General features: G+C 54.4%; 1 protein-coding gene across 2 annotated transcripts in view; it reads left to right on the forward strand.

Annotated features, from left to right (window-relative positions):
* Nucleotides 1-15,697, forward strand: part of TTC7B (tetratricopeptide repeat domain 7B) — a 249,463-nt gene that overhangs the window by 212,775 nt on the left and 20,991 nt on the right. For both annotated transcript variants that reach the window (XM_040641537.1, XM_040641538.1), the window contains one exon: nt 4,822-5,024. In XM_040641537.1, coding sequence (XP_040497471.1) covers nt 4,822-5,024 — 203 coding nt within the window. The remainder of the gene's footprint in view (nt 1-4,821; nt 5,025-15,697) is intronic.

Here is a 15,697-nt window from a genome sequence, read left to right on the forward strand (position 1 = left end):
TGCCACGGAAATGGCCCCCCTCTGGCCCTCACTGAGCCGTCATCTACAGCCTGGGCTTGAGCACCTGCTAACAGCCAGAGCCCGTGCTGAGGAAGGCAGAGATGCCTGTGGCTGGGAGTTGCTCACAGTTTAGGGGGAGAAAACAATGCTGATCAGATTCTGGAAGCTTTAGGGAAGTGTGAACAATGCTCGTTAGCTCCTGAGTTCTGGAAAGTGGAGCTCAAACTGCCAGCTCAGTGACTAGGGCGGTTGAATCAGAGAACGTGGTTTGGCTTCTGGCCTCAGATTCCCCAGCACATCACGGCTGAGGTAAATTCGCCCATCCCAGACTGCTGGCCTCCCGTTGCTGAGGCAGAGTGACGTGCCTGCAAGAGCAAGCCAGCAATGCAGGCGTCTAAGAGACAAGGAAAGGGACAGAGAGGGCTCTGAAGGGCCACCGTCAGCAGCCCCAAGCCCCTCTCCCAAATGGAGCCATCAGGTGCGACCTGGGGGCAGGGTGGGGAGAGGCCAAGGGCATGGCTGTAGCAGATGAGCCCCCAGTAGAGACAAGAAACCAAGGTTGGAGGGTCCCCTAGCAAAGGTGATGTGGCCAGGGGTTGACAGAGCTTACGGAAGGTGTGTGGGAACACGGGCAGCAGCTGCAGCCCTATGGGATCGGGGATGGACATTCGTGAGCCTCCTCTGGGAAAGTGTTGGGCCTTGGTTGGGCTCTGGACCCGCAGGAAGGAGGGCTTCCCACGCAGCATAAGCTCAGAGTAAATACCTCCACGGACTCATTGCATTCTAGGGGGACAGCTGGGAATTTCAGGGATGCTGGAAGGCCTCTATAATCCTTCCCTCTTCCTCCCCAACTGTACCCCAGACGATTCGACTGATGTCAGAAATCCTACCACTAAGGTTTTATTCCTGGAGCCTAAGACTCTGTGCCCCAGGAAGATGTGATTTCCTCATAAAGGGGAAGCGACTATTCTAAGCATTGTCTCAAAGGAGCCATGATAAAATGGCCCAAAGAGCAGCAGGCTCTGCCAAGTGATTTTACCCCCCTGCACCTTGGGTCCTCCCTGCAATCTGGAGGGCGGCAGGGCCCCACTAAGTGCCCTCCTCACCATTTTCAGCTGCCTCTGGGCTCAGGCTTCCACCACGTCGGTCGACCCTTAGCCCCTGTCCTGGGAGAGCTGCGGGCCAGCGTCGGGCCCCAGCTTACAGGTGAACAGGCCCAGAGACATTGCCTGCCTTGCCCAAGGCCACACACACGGCCCGGGTGCAGTAACCCAACCCTCCATGCTCTCATGACACTGGCTTACAAACTGGGTACCCTAGAGCATTGGGGTCCCCAGGGGTGCCCCAGAGGCCGGGACGTGGGGCCAAACCGAGAGGGAGGCAAGCTGCCACTATTGAGATGCCTTTGGAAGAAGAGGCTCCACTGGGGAAGATGGTTTAAAATCACCGCCTCACGTGGCGCCGTGTCCTTCCCTTTGAGCTGCAGACGGGCACACTGAGGAGCGGCCAGGCCACGCACCTGTCTGCCCCCGGGTCAGGAGCACAGCTTTACCCGCGGTACGCGTCTCCTCCTGTAACTCCTGCGCCACTGAACACAGGTCCTTGGAGGCCTGGATTCTTTCTCCCACTTGCATGATCATGACTCCGCCGCGTCTCTGTCTTCCGATTGATTCCTCAGGAGGGAAGCAATAGCGTCAGACTCATGGCTGGTGCTGAGACACGTGGTTCCGCGGAGGACCCCTCCCAGAACAGGGCTGACGGGCACATTGTCATGCCGGTGTTTAAGGCCCCCACCACCTTGATTCTTGTTATGAAAGTTATAGAAACTTCGGTCCCCACTCCCAAGTTGGTCCTTTTTCCATAGTGATTTGGACGGCAGAGGCCCAGTGGGTCACCCACCCCGCCAGATCTAGGCCCTGGGGACCTTAGAAATGTCCATAAGCCCACCCTCAAAACAGGGGCAAGTCAGGAGCCACGTGTACAATGGGAGGAACGTTCTCTGCTGCTCTCCCGAGTCACTGGCATGCTCAGGTAACCTAAAACCACAGCGGGCACGCAGCCGGCTGGCCAGGGAGGGGAGGGAGCGGTCTGATGGAATCAGACAGCCCCGTGGTTCTCTCAGTGTTTGTCTCCCAGGAGAGGCAGCCTTCTGCTGGGGCCCGAACCGAAGGACAGATACATGTTGCCCCTGTTCCTACGGAGTCCCCGTGTGTCATAGGTGCACAGGGAATGCCTGTGCTGGACTGCCACAGGACAGGAGGCAGACACCGAGCCAGCATTGCTGCCGTCGGGGCTCAGCTGGATTTGAGCGGCCCGTTTCCATGTCTGGTGGGCCTGGGGGCTCCCCTCCGCAGGTCGCTGGGTCCGTCCATCATCTCCGTGCGAAGCTGGATCCCCCTGTCGAGGAGGGGACCCAGGGGCTGGAAGAAGAGATGGCAGGTGCGGGGCCCGCATTCTCCAGGGCTCTCTCCTAGCCTGAGGACTCCGTTGTTGGGGCACGTGATCACCAGGAAAGAGAGGGTGCTTCAGGAGAGGGGCCATCCAGGAGGGTTGAGGTCAAGAAGTCTGCAGCCTTAATGCACCACAACTGTGTGATACACATCTACCCTTCTCCTGCCACAGGGGTCGGAGCTGCCGGTGGGCAGATAGAAAGCTTGCTGCCCAGGAGTGGACCCCAGACCCCCTCACGAAAACACACGTAGGGCCACGGCCATCAGAGAATGCAAAGGCCGGGCTGCCCTCTGAGGGGAAGCGTGGGTCAGAGATGGCTGCCATGCATGGCGGCTATGGAGCAGGCCTAGAGGGAGGCTGGGGCGTCATGGCCCCACTGGAAGAGGCAGGACACTGAGAGCCCGTGTGGAAACTGTGCTGGCTCACCAGCGCGGAGCCTGGGGGGTCGGGGAGCAGGAGGGACACAGGTTGTAAGAGCAATGGAGCCAGTCTCCACCGAGGGCTCCGAATGCCAGGCAAAGGGGTCTGGATGTTATTTGGGGGCAGGGGACCCACCGTTCACAGGCCTCCAGCCAGGCTCTGCCTCCAGCTGGCCCTGGGACCTGGGACAAGCTGTTCGGCCTCCCTGTACCTTTCCTCATCTGTGCAGTGGTTCTGTGCACCTGGGTACCAGGGGATCATGTGCAGGTGAAAGGAGAAACGAGAGCACTTCCTGCCACAAAGCACGTGTTTCATGAACATGAGCTACTGTTATCGTTACTGTTATCATTCATTTACTTACTCGTTCGTTCATTCATTCAGCAACGGTTTCCTGAGCTCTGACTGCCAGGCGCTGTTCTCATCTCTGGGAACACAGCAGTGAGCCGCACACACACAGTCCCGGCACTCGTGTGGCGTACGGCTTGCATTCCAGAGGGGCCCACAGCCAGCACGGGAGACAAACGAGATAAACCTGGTGGTTGGAATTAGGGACGACGTGAAAGCAGGGAACGGAAGAGGCTCATGCTGTGTACGTAGGGAACAGCACTTCAAGTAGGATGGTCAGGCAAGGCTGAAGGGCGTGAGGGGGCCTTAAGGAAAGGGCGCTTTTCTGCAGGCGGAGGAAGAGCTCTGCCTCAGGAGGGTGGCCGCAGCGGCTGTGGGGGACAGACGGGCGTGGCAGGCAGCAGGTGAGGGGCCTGAGGAGGCCCTGCCCTCGTCGAGGCAGTTCCAAAGCAGCCTCCAGGAGACAGTTCAGAGGTGCACAAGGAAAAGAGTAAAACGTTTCTATTTCTTTTGTGTTGTGTTGTCCTACCGTTTCTACTTTGGCCTGCGTTATATTATACGTAATGTATTACTATGCGTGGAACTTGGAGGTGCACGTGCAAACGTGTCTTGCTGCCAGAGGTGGAGGGCCAGTGGTCCAGGCAGGAACCGATGAGCCGGGAGCTTGCGCTGGACATAGGAGAAGGGGTTGGTGGGCCCAGAGCACAGCAGCCCCCTGAGGAGGACTCCAGGCAGTAGCCTTGACAGATACGGCCAGGGAAAGAGGAGAGGGGTCCGATGTCCTTGAAGACGCAGGCCCACCGCTGGGAAGGTGGCAGTGCCGGGACCACAGGCCCTCGGGAGAAGAGGGCACTTGAGCGTGCCCAAGAGACAGGCGGGGGGGCACTCGAACATCCCTCCTCTTCGGGAGACAGAGGCTGCCACATGACTCGGAACTCCACGGGAGAGAGTGGAGGCCTGCCAGTGGGGGAAAGGTCATTTTCCTGCTTTTTGGAAAGCGACAGCTTGGTTTTCAAAGGGCTGTGTCAGTGTTACGCGGTTCATGGTCTCCAGGACATGGAAACTGTCCCTGGCTGGAGGGCAGGGTGTGATGGAGCTGCCATTTTGTCTCCTGCCCGTCAACGGGGAAGCTGCGGCCTGCTCCCTGTGTACACTTTCTGGCTTCAGGAGAACCGGATGGGGGGGCAGAGCTGGTGCCCTTGAAGGGCTGCGTGCCTCTGGCTTACTTGTTCTTCAGCTCATCCCAGCCCTTTCTTTATGGTCGTCAGAGCTGAGGGCAAGTCCCTGGATACCAAGGTGGGCCCTGAGCGTGGGTGTCCTCAGAGGGGGGCAGGGCCAGGCAGGCCTCCCTCCCCTCCGGCGGATGGTGACAGGTGTACCCTCCGAGGCCCCATAGCAGGAGTGACTGTGTAACAGTGGGTGGGTAGGACCGTCAGCCTGCAGCTGTTTCTACTCAGGCTGGGGGATTGGCTGGCTCTGGGCTCCACGTAGTCCAGATGGGCCCCTGCCAGGCTCCCATGTCCCCAACCAGAATCACAGCCGTTCGCAGGGCCTCTGAACGGCGGTGAACCAGGAAAGCATCTGCCTTCTGCTCTCTCCCCACAGCTGAGGTGTACATTGGCATCGGGAAGCCTGCAGAAGCCACAGCGTGTACTCAGGAAGCTGCCAACCTCTTCCCGATGTCCCACAACGTCCTGTACATGCGCGGCCAGGTTGCTGAGCTCCGGGGAAACCTCGATGAAGCCCGGCGGTGGTACGAAGAAGCCTTATCCATCAGTCCCACCCATGTGAAGAGCATGCAGCGACTGGTGAGTCTCGGAGCCAGGCTGGGACCCCACTCCTGGATTGCGGCCCCCCTTGGACACTGCAGGGGGTGGAGCTCGTGACCTGTAAACCCTCTTCCAGTTCGAAGGCCCATGCACTTGACCTGCCAGGCTGTCGCGTTGCACAGGCCAACAGCGCCATTCCCATGTGGTTTACGCAGGTGATGCCCTTGAGAGTTGACAGTGCTCAGCCTTAGCAGCCCTACCCAGTGGTCCTGTTCTGCAAGGGGCGGGTGGGAGTCACGGGTCCCCTGGGTACTGCCGTTGTCGCCTTGGTCTCTGTGTTGCTTGTGGCAGCCACCTCGGGGGGTGTCCACACCCTGGAGAGTCTAGCTTGTCTCTGAGGCTGTCGGCTAGTAGGGGCATCTTAGAGGAGGTAAGTCACCTAGTTTCCACTCTGCGTATGGGGGTGGTGGCTCCCCAGAAATGCACCTGTGCCCCTCGCAGATGCCCAGGCCAGAAGCCTGGGGCTGCCCTGCTGCTCCCCTCCCTGCGTTGCCTGGAGTCGGCTGTCCCTCCGCCCCGGTTTTGGTTAGGTGGGGGAGCAGACCCATCAGCCTGCAGTTCTCGTCGTGGCTCTGACGTGTTAGGCACAGCTGCCCCACAAAGCCGGCGCTCTTCTTGTGAGAGTCTGAAGTGAAACTCAGAAGTTACCAGAGTCCGAGTTGCTGGTAAAAAGCCATGCTGCGTCTCTGTGCCCGCGTGTCAGGCTGAGGTGCGGGATTCATGCTTCGCTCTCAGCGGTAGCATATCTCTGACTTAATGAACCACAGGAAGAGGGAGCCTTAGAGTGAAGCTGAGGTGGCCTTCATGTCCGCAGCCCTTGGGAGCCTGGTGTCCGTATCAGGGGTTAGTGTGCGATACGAAGAGTGAGCACTGGACAGGGAGTCCGGGAAGAGACCCTGCACCATCAGTCGCTCGCTCTTTAGCCTTGGGGAAAAGACCCTAAGCTGTCTACACTCAGTTTCCTTCCTGTAAAATGAAAACAAGCAGCCAGAGGGGCTGTGAGTCTTACCCAGTGCTTGGAGGGTACAGTTTTGTATCTAAGAAGTAAAATGTTCTCAGAAGGATTCCCAAAGCCTTCGTCCTCTTGCCATTTCTCATAGTAATAGTGCAAAATGGACAAGGGGCTCAACAGTCTCAAAAATAACCAACTACTGGTTTTCAGTTTTAAAAATAAATCAGACCTTATAATTACAGCTACTTGATTTTTTTCACCTTTCCTTTATGAGCATTTTGTAGCTCAGTATAGCTTTATAAATAATTTTACATATTATCCAAACATTAGTCTGTTTGATTAAAAATATTACATGGCTTTTAATTTTTGTTTCTCTATTGTAAGAGGGATTTGTATAGAGCTTTTCAGATCTCTCTGCTTTTGCTGGAGCGTCGCAGAAGAGGTATAATCAACGCCGTGTACCCAGCCTTTTTATTGAAAAGAAGCAGCGTGTTTCTACCTCGGGGCCTATGAATTATTCAGACGAGTATTTCTTGTTTATCCCCAAGGGGAACACATGAGACAAAAGATCAAATAGGAAAATCGCACTGGGAAAGTTTTCTGTTTCACCTTGGGAGCTTTTCGAGACACCCGAGCTCCCCAACAAATGGCAGATGCTTTCCTTTCAAATGGAGTAACCCTGGCGGGAGAGCTGGTGAGCGGGGCCCAGGTGAGGCCTCGCCTCGCCTGCCAGGTCAGGGGCAATGGCTGAGCCTTGCCTGGCTCAGAGGTATTCTTGCCAGTAGAAAGTAGTCATCATAAACCCTTAAGACTTTTCTCAGTGCCTCCTGATATATTCAGAAACTGTCCAGACTGGAGGCAGTTGAGACCAGCAGGCCTACAAATTTTGAAGGGTTTAGATCCTTGGAGTCTAATACTGCCTAGTGACTGTGATTGGGATGACTCCCAAAGGGTGGCTTGGATGGCCCCTTTTTGGTGACCTTGTAAATGACACCGCTTGGCCTGTGTTCCCCAGACTGTCCCCCACATGGTGTCTGTGGAGGGAAGGCCCTCAGAGCCCCCAGGCTCCCAGCCCTGACACATCACAGCCCTGTCTTTCCTGCCTCCATCGCCAGGCTGTGCAGGAAAGCTGTGTTTCTATGGCTTGGGGCCTAAGAAGGGAAGAAGGTGGCCTTTGCAATATACTCTAGAAACTAAGGATGAGGCTCCAGGACAGAAAAGGACTGAGATTAGATCCCAGCTCTGTCACAGACTAGCTTTGGGACCATGGGCAAGTCACCCTCTTGGTGTCTCAGTGTCCTCAGATGTATGAGTGGGGATAATATTAGCACGAGACACAAATTAAAGCACGGAACTGGAATTTCTTATCAAGGCACAAAAGGTCCTGCCTCTGCCCTCACGGAAACCAGACTGGTTTGCAGGGCCCTAGGTTGAGGGACAGGGGTCAGCAGAGAAATCAGAAGGCTTTTACCTGGCGGAGGCCCAGGGAAGAGCCAGGGGCGCAAGACTTCTGTGGTGGAGGGGGGTGGAAACGGCTGAGAGCCGTGAAGATCGCCAGGCCCTCAGGGTGAGGAGTGTGAAAGCGAGGGGCTGGCCAGGCCAGGGCGAGGCTCAGAAGTTCCAAGGTAGAAGGAGTTTGAAGAACAGGAGTGCTGGAGACTACCCGAGAACCAACCAAGGGGGTTCCCGGGGAAGGAGCCCATTGCAGGCCTACTGTGGGTTGTAGAAAAAAACAGACGACGGGAAAGTGTGTCTGCACCCGCGGTATTGCTCCTTGGGGAGGAAGGAGAGGAGGTGGAGGGACAGGAGGAGGGAGCTGTTTGGGAGGAAGGAAGCCGTGTCCGATGCAGGTGGAGCCCAGGCGGCAGATGGTGATGGCAGAGAACTGACCATGGGCAGGGGCTCGGCTTGTTCCGTGAAGAACAATGATTCCTTAACTTCTAGGGGTTGTTAGTGGCAGCGTGCGCCAGATCGCCCAAGCCAGCTTGGAGGAGAGGTACGATTTAAGCAGAAGCGCAAACACATTAATATTGCTAAAAAAGCAATAACGACTGGGAGGCAGATGGTACTCATTAAAGTTAATAGAAGGTCAGACTTGACAAAAGAAACATAAATTACACCCCAGTGAAAATGAACACTTTTCTAATAGTTTTAGCCTTCATCTGTGTGTTTAAATTCACATATAGAGAGAAGGGAGAGCAGAAATAATGTGTTTAATATTAATAATGAGTTAACACAAGACAAGGGAGGCAGAGAGCTGAGTGCGGGCAGATATTAAGGGAGCAGTGAGCTAAGGGGATAAGGAATTACAAAGTAATGTTGTTGACAAGGGGAGGAATTCGGAGAGTGATCAGACTTTTTCCAGAGAATCTAAAGGCATATTTTCATATCATTTTTGCATAAGTGCATATATTTACATACATTTGCATGCCATGTTTCATTCCCAGTACCCCAAATGAATTAATGAAACACAGAGCAACCTTTTCCACACCAATTGTCCTGTGATCTGGAGTAAGGGGAGAGGAGGAAACGGGGCTGCCGGTGGCCTGGGGGCAGAGGAACGGCCTCCCTGGGCAGTGCTGTCCAGGCCAAGGATAGGCACAGAGATTCAGGGTAGCCAAGGACTGAATTACCAGGATAGGGACAGGCTTTGCAAACAGGGACATCTGCTTAACATCTGATAACATCAGCCTGGGTTCTTAGGGACAATGTGCAAGATTGGAGGATGAGAGAGGAGCAAGAACTTTCAGGAGAGGAATGAGCATGGCAGGGAGCCAAGAAGGCAGTGTGGAGAGGAGCTGATAAGGTGAGGAGGGAGAAATAAATTTATCCTAGACTGTATTAGTGGGAAACTCAGGCCTTCCTCCAGACCACTTGATAGCGTTGAGAAAAGGTCTGGAGCAGAGGCAGGTGGTGGGGTTCTCCCAGGGCTTCCCAGAGAGAAGGGGGCAGAGCTCTGAAGAAGGCTGTGAGCTGGAGAGGGGCTAGGCCCAGGGGAGCAGGGGACGGCTGGGGGGCAACAGAGGCGCTGGTGAGCCAGAGCCTGCACCTCTGCAGGGGGGCAGGAGGAGAGCTGGCGTGTCACCCTGAGGGGTCAGCCTTCCCCTAGAGCAAGTCTGGTATGACAGAGACACTGACATTGCAGAGATGTTGCTCAGAGAGGAGAAAATGTAGGTTAAAAGCACTTAAGGGGCCATCCTCTTGAATGTTGACATTCCCAAGACAAGGTCTAGAAAGGGACAGAAGCCAGCCATCATTCAGAGGAGGGTAACCAGAAGACTGGGGATGGTGCGAAGTTCCGCCACCTTTGCCGGACGAAGTCGGGTAAGAGATCATTGGTGGAGCTCCCCAAAGAAACGGGAAGATGGCTGAGAAGAGAGGCGGTTGGAGGCAATGAGTTAGGCCAGGCGCTCCGCCCAAGGAGTGTGGCTGAGGCCTGAGGCCTGTCTTCTATGGAAGAATCTAAGACATGAAACACCCCCCTGCCAAGGTCAGTCAAGATGGCTTCCGGTGGTTTCACACACAAGCTGCCTTTGAGGGTTTTCTCCACGGCCTTATGTTTTCCGAAACATCAGAAATCTGGAGTGACAGTAAAGACGTTAGAAGCGGTGTTGGGCTTCTGTTCCAAGGGAGTACGTTAGTGGGCAAGACTGGCAGAGCGGCTGAGCTGTGGGAAAAGTGCATTTTATGAAGAAGTGGCACAGGCACGTCACGTGGATGGCGGGCTTGGAAGGAGGACAGCCAGTGCGCTGTGCAGTGGGACGTGGGGATGTGTCTTGCGGACTGTTACTACATTTTAAGTTGTCTTAACCGCTCTAAAGTTTGGTATTCGTCACAACGAGGCTGGCTAACGACTTTGCTCAGAAAAGAAGGCTCTTCTAAAGTTGGAAGGGGGCTGGGCGTCGGTGCTCCCTTTCAGCTGTCTTCAAGCTTACGTGCTTGTTGACTGTGGGAAAAGACTTCATCCCGTTATGCAGGACGAGCTGGCAGGATGGCAGAGCGGGTTTGAATCCAGGGAAAGAGGTGAGCTCTGGCTAGCCGCCGGCAGCTTGCACCACGAAATGATGGAACCTGGGCGTTTTTCTCTTGCCCGTCTTTTCAAGTGTCCATCTGTTGCATGAGCTTTGGGGGGGGACCTTGCTCGTGTCTCACATTTTATTAGTTGGAAGCATGTTTTTGGATAGATGCAGCATGCAAGTGATGAACTTGCAGGGTTACCCCGTGTCTGTGTACCATCCATCGGTCTGGCCAGGTGGCACTGGGGTCAAGGGCAGCTCGGGGCTCAGACACACCGGGCAGGGTTTCACATGGGCATGGCTCCGGTTTTCCCTTGACAAACCCCATCTTGAAGAGTGGCCCTTGATCCCTTCTGTGACTCTGGGGAAGACAATGAAGCGGATGAAACAGAATCGAGACACCCTGCCCCTTTCAAACACTCATCATTGGAAATGGATCGCTTTCATCTGAAGTATCCATTTTCTTCCTCTACGTAGAATGACTGGCCGGAACAAAACCTTGCCACGGTCAAGTGAGAAGGCTCTTTTATCTATGAATTGCATTTTATTTACTTCTTGGGTTTAAAAAAAATGATTTTAAAATTAAGAAGAACAGTTTTTTTTCTTCGAAGAAAGACTTACTGAAATATTTAGATGTCTTCCCTTCCCTACACATCTGTGTGCTGGTTGATAGAACCCCTTAAGTGCACACGACTTAATCTCCCTAATATCCTTACTCATTATGACTGCGATTCAAACTAGCAGTGCAAAAGTGAAAGTAGTGCGTTCTGTGGGGTGATTACGACTTTGTTCCATAGGCTACCTTCTCTCCCTTCTTAGAATGGTACACACTACATTTGAGCCCCTTAGTAGCTCAAGGCCCTTTCGAGAACTATTAATATTTGGCATGAATATAACCTCTACAAAGAAACGTAAAACTTATCTGCCAGACCTGGTGTGTGTGTTCTCACGGTAGGCGCTAAGGCGGACGATTTCTTTTTCACCGCTGGGGAGCCTGCTCTCAGTGGCCCGTCCCAGGCTACGTTGCAACTTAGGAGCAGAACCAGGGCTGGGCGATACTAAGATTGGACGTTTGTGGAGAGAAGTGTCTGCAGCTTGAGTGATAGCTCAGAGCTGGGGTTACGAGCCTGGCGCTGGAGCCAGCCTGCCTGGGTTCGAATCCCAGCTTTGTCACTTACGAACAGTATGGCCTGAGAGAAGTTCCTTGATCCATCCATATTTCCAATTCCATCAGCCTTCCATTCTGTCGGCCCTTAAGCAGGGAGGACCATAGTGCCCCCCCATGGTGTTATTGTGTGGTTAAATGAGTTAATACAGGGGCGCCTGGGTGGCCCAGTGGGTGACGTGTCTGCCTTCGGCTCAGGTCATGATCTCAGGGTCCTGGGACAGAGCCCTGCGTCGGGCTCCCTGCTCCGTGGAGAGTCTGCTTCTCCCTCTCCCTCTGCCTCTGTGTGCTGTCTCTCAAAGTCTTAGCTCCATGGCACTCTGTAAACACCAGCTGTGAGCATTACCGTCATTCTCTATAACTTGGCTTGCGCCTATGGTAGAAGCCCCTCTGTATCTACTCGATTGGGGGGGGGAGGCGTCTCCTTTCCAAAAGATCTGCCCATGGGAGAACCACATTTTAGCAGCTGGAGGAGCCGAAGTAAGAATATATCATGGCACGTGGTTGGCCAAAACCGTGTGCTTTTGCCTTTCGGTATTACTTTCTGTTTCTCTGAAACCTGTAACCCAGCGTATTAAGGTTGAAAGGAATAGGAAGGGGGATGTGACTTGTCAGGCAGAGATGGGAAGCATCTCTTCTGGGGGTGGGGGTCGGGGGTGGGGGGGAGAAGGCCCGGGACCTGGACGGAGGGGTTGGGCAGTCTCCGTAGATTGGCCTGGGCAGCAGAGCCCGCCATGGAGCCTGGTTCAAGTGTCACCTCTGAGAGGCCTTTCTTGACCCCTACCTCCCCACCCCTGCAGAGGGGCCCTCAGCCCCTTGACTTCCTCCCTTGAAGCACCTGTTGAAACAACGTAGAGTTCTTTCTTCATGGATCTATAGCTCCTTGGGGGAGGCTCCATGCCTGAGGTGGCACAGTGGCGGGTGTAGACCAGGGGTGGCGGGTAGATGGTGGGGCAGGGAGAGAGGAAGAACAAGTTCAAGAGCCAACTTGACCTTGACAGATGGCATTATTCCCCTTTTACAAACGAGGCCCCCCCAAAGCACTCGGTGCTTTCCCTTGAGTAAATCGTGAGCAAATATCATTGGAACGTGCTATTTTTAAATAGTCAGGTTAACTATTTTTTTGTTCAGAGGCCTCTGGGTGTTTGTTGGCTTGGCCTTGGCACACTCCCTTCCCACCATGAGTACAGGAAATGACATTGAGGGGAGACTGGAGGATGGAGCTCATGGTTTCACATGAGACCATGGAGGCCAAGTCAGCTAATTAATGGAACCTTCCAGTGCAATGGGATCTGAGTGTATTACAGGCCAAATCTCAAAGGGATGCATCGTGCTGTAAGGTGAGGCTCCTGCCAGGGTGCCTGGCACAGCTGGGTCCCCAGGCTGACCTGCAGCACCTGTTCCGGCAGCTGCATATGGCAGAAGGTCAGAGGGCAGCCCTGGGACCCTGGGTGGAAGCATTGGCCACCCCACTCAAGTTCAGACGCTCCACCCTGTTGTTCTTCTTTGCTGGCCCCTGCAGCCCACCTGGGGATTACGGGGGTCACCATCCTTAGACCAGAGACTGCTGTGGAACGGCGTGTAGACAGCCATGCTGGAGTCCACCGTGTTCTCTCCGGGCCCATGTGTGTTCCCTGGTGTCTGCTCTGTCTCTCTCTGCTCAGTCGCAGAGGATCGCCCTCTGAGAAGCTGACCCACAATAACCATGCCCAGGAGAGACCGAGTTTCAGACTAGGAGTTGAAATGGTAATTTATAAAGAATGGTGCCTTTCCTGGGCAGACCCCCTGCTCTCTCACCCCTCCTCCTCCCCAGAGGAGCTCACCCTCTAAGCCAGATGCCAGGTTCCATGGCCTGACCCGAAGACAGATGCCAGGGAGGCTGAAATGGCCATCGCGACACAGCCTGGGACACTGAGGCAGACAGGTTGACATGGCAGGTGCCAAGGGATTGGGGCTGTGCAGATCCAGGCAGTAGCCCTGCCTCCAACACAGAGAGCCCCTTCCTGGGCCCCGGACTCTTCTAGTGTCACTTTCCCTTTAGGCCAGAGGTCCCCACCAGTGTCCCAGGGTTACATATGAGCCAAGAAGGGGACAGCCTCTGCCCTTGGGAGTGCCAAGGAGAGCGGGGAGCTTGTCACCCCTGGCCTAGAGCAACCTGGTCATCTCGACCCAGTGTGCCATACAAATATCATTAAATACCATTTTTTATTTGAAAAAAACAGGCGCTCAAACCCCACTCCCTCTGTTCAGATAAATTCTCTTGTTGTGGAGTATCTGGGAAGCCACCCCCTGTTCACCTCTCCCCAAGGACACTCCCTCGTCCCTTGATGGTGACTCAGACACATCCTTAGCCCTTCTTATGTGGTTCCCTCTGTAGACTGTGAGCCTGGTGTCTTGCTCAGGGCGTGCCTTCTGATCTTGGTCCCAGGCTGAGGGAGCCTCTGCTTGTACCCCCACCCCTACCCCAAACCCAGATTCGAGTAGCTTCTCTTGTTTCCACAGTGCCAAGACATGTCCCTTGCTTTCACGGCCAGCTTTGAGGGCGGGCTCCTCTGGGGGAGGGGACCATGTTGCTCTAACTGGGTTCGCACAGTGCATGCACCCGTTCTGGAATAGGACGACCGTGGTGGCAGTAACGGTGAGCCCGCCAGAGCCAGGTCGGGGGCGCGAACCACGTAGGGAGGACGTCTGAGGAAGGGGAGGGATTGGAAATGATTTGGAGGAAGAAACAGGTAATTGAAAGGTTTTTTTAATGACTCAAGCTATGTCCTCACATTCTTTTGAAAATACATATTTTTAGCTTAACGCATTTTCTGTTTGTTGGGCATGTGTGTCGTCCTTGGAGCAAAAGGAATGTCCCCTGGGAACGTGGAGCTTCTGCGTCCACGTGACTCCTGTGTGGCTTATGGCCCTCGTTCTTGCCGACCCCTCCCGCAAAGCTCTCCCACCGCCAGTGGCATCATTTGGTACAGAGATGTTCTCTGCAGACGTTTTCTGCTTGGTTTTTGGACCCCTCCTACCAAGTGCAGCATTTTCTCAGTGCTGGTCAGGGGGATGTGGCATCGGGCCACTGGTGCTTTCATCGAGGGCTGAAATCATGGGCGCAGAAGCAGCACAGGCCCGGTGCAGGCTCTGAATACGAGCTATGTCACCGGGCCTTCCCTTGCCGCAGCTTACGGAAAAAATTAATTCTGTGTTTATTTCTATTTTCTGTTTTGGAGTCTTAGATGACTAATTACAGGCAATGCAGCTCGGTGTCTCATTAGTAATTATGATCTAAAATTATTTAAAATCTGACGTACTCTATCCAAACCATTTATTCTTAGAAATTTTGCCCCATTATTCCAGTATGATTTGACATTTCACTTCCATCGCATTCCTGCCTCGCCACAGTTACTGCTCCCTGGCTTGGATCAGACGATCTGATCCAAGTTTTCACGTATCTGCATTGTGCTGTGTTCCCAGATAGCCGTCCCTCATTCCCTCGCCTTATTTCGAGCCGTGGCACCCTCCTCCCCAACGCAGTCTGCCCCTGAAGTCAACAGGAGGATGTGGCTGTCACCAGGAGGAAGTGACATTTGGGGCTACCTGGGCTGGCTGCCCCCAACCTGGCTTCCACATCATTTGGTGCCGGTTCCAGAGACTCCCCACTGAGTACTCCTGGGCTCTCTCTAGTACATGTGCACCCCCATGTTGTCTGCACCTTCAGATGGAGCTTAAAAGCCTTCAGACCAAAAGTCTAGGGAGGATACCCTAGAAGTTTCTCTCAGGTACTCTTCCAGCTTTTCTTCATCAGTATCAGGGATGAGGGCCTAAAGTGGCCGGGAAGTCTGTGGACCTGACACTCACCAGAGAGCGAAGGCATTGTGGAATTTAGAACACCAACAAAAGTCCCCAGTCTAAGCACCTCCCTCCTACAGATGGGGAAGCTGAGGCCAGAGAGGGGAAGGGACTTGCCAAGAGCACAGGGCAGGGAGTGGCAGACCCACCAGGAATCCTGACACCATCACTCCCAAAGGCTTCGTGCCCACTTTCTCTGTCTGTGAAGTGGGTGATAGCACCCACCTTCTCACTTTGGGGTGGGGGTGGAGAAGAGATGAGCCCCAGAACACCACTCATTTCTCTGGGGGAAGAGAGGGTTGGAGGTCTCCAGCCTGTCTTGAGGGTCACACAGCATCCCCTGAGCTTGTGTCCTCTCCCTTTTTCTCCCAACTGGAGTCCAGACTTGGTATCCCCACCTGCCTCTTAACCTGGCCTCGAAGTGACCCCTACTGTGTAGCACCCCTTTCTCACAGCGGCCCTTGCCCCATCTGCCTGGATCACCAGCATCAGCCCTGATTTATGAGCCCACTTGGGCACAGGGAAGTTTCCAGGGTAGCCTTTGGCACCCCTCCTGTTGCCAAGGGGGGAGGAGTGAGGGGTTGCTTAGGAGGAAGGAATGACAAACATACCAATGACAGAATACCAAGAATCACCAAGTCTCAAACCCTTGGGCTCTAGGAAGGTGGTGACTTGGAGC

The sequence above is a fragment of the Ursus maritimus genome, unplaced genomic scaffold, assembly GCF_017311325.1.
Source record: "Ursus maritimus isolate PB19 unplaced genomic scaffold, ASM1731132v1 scaffold_25, whole genome shotgun sequence".
NCBI lineage: Eukaryota > Metazoa > Chordata > Mammalia > Carnivora > Ursidae > Ursus > Ursus maritimus.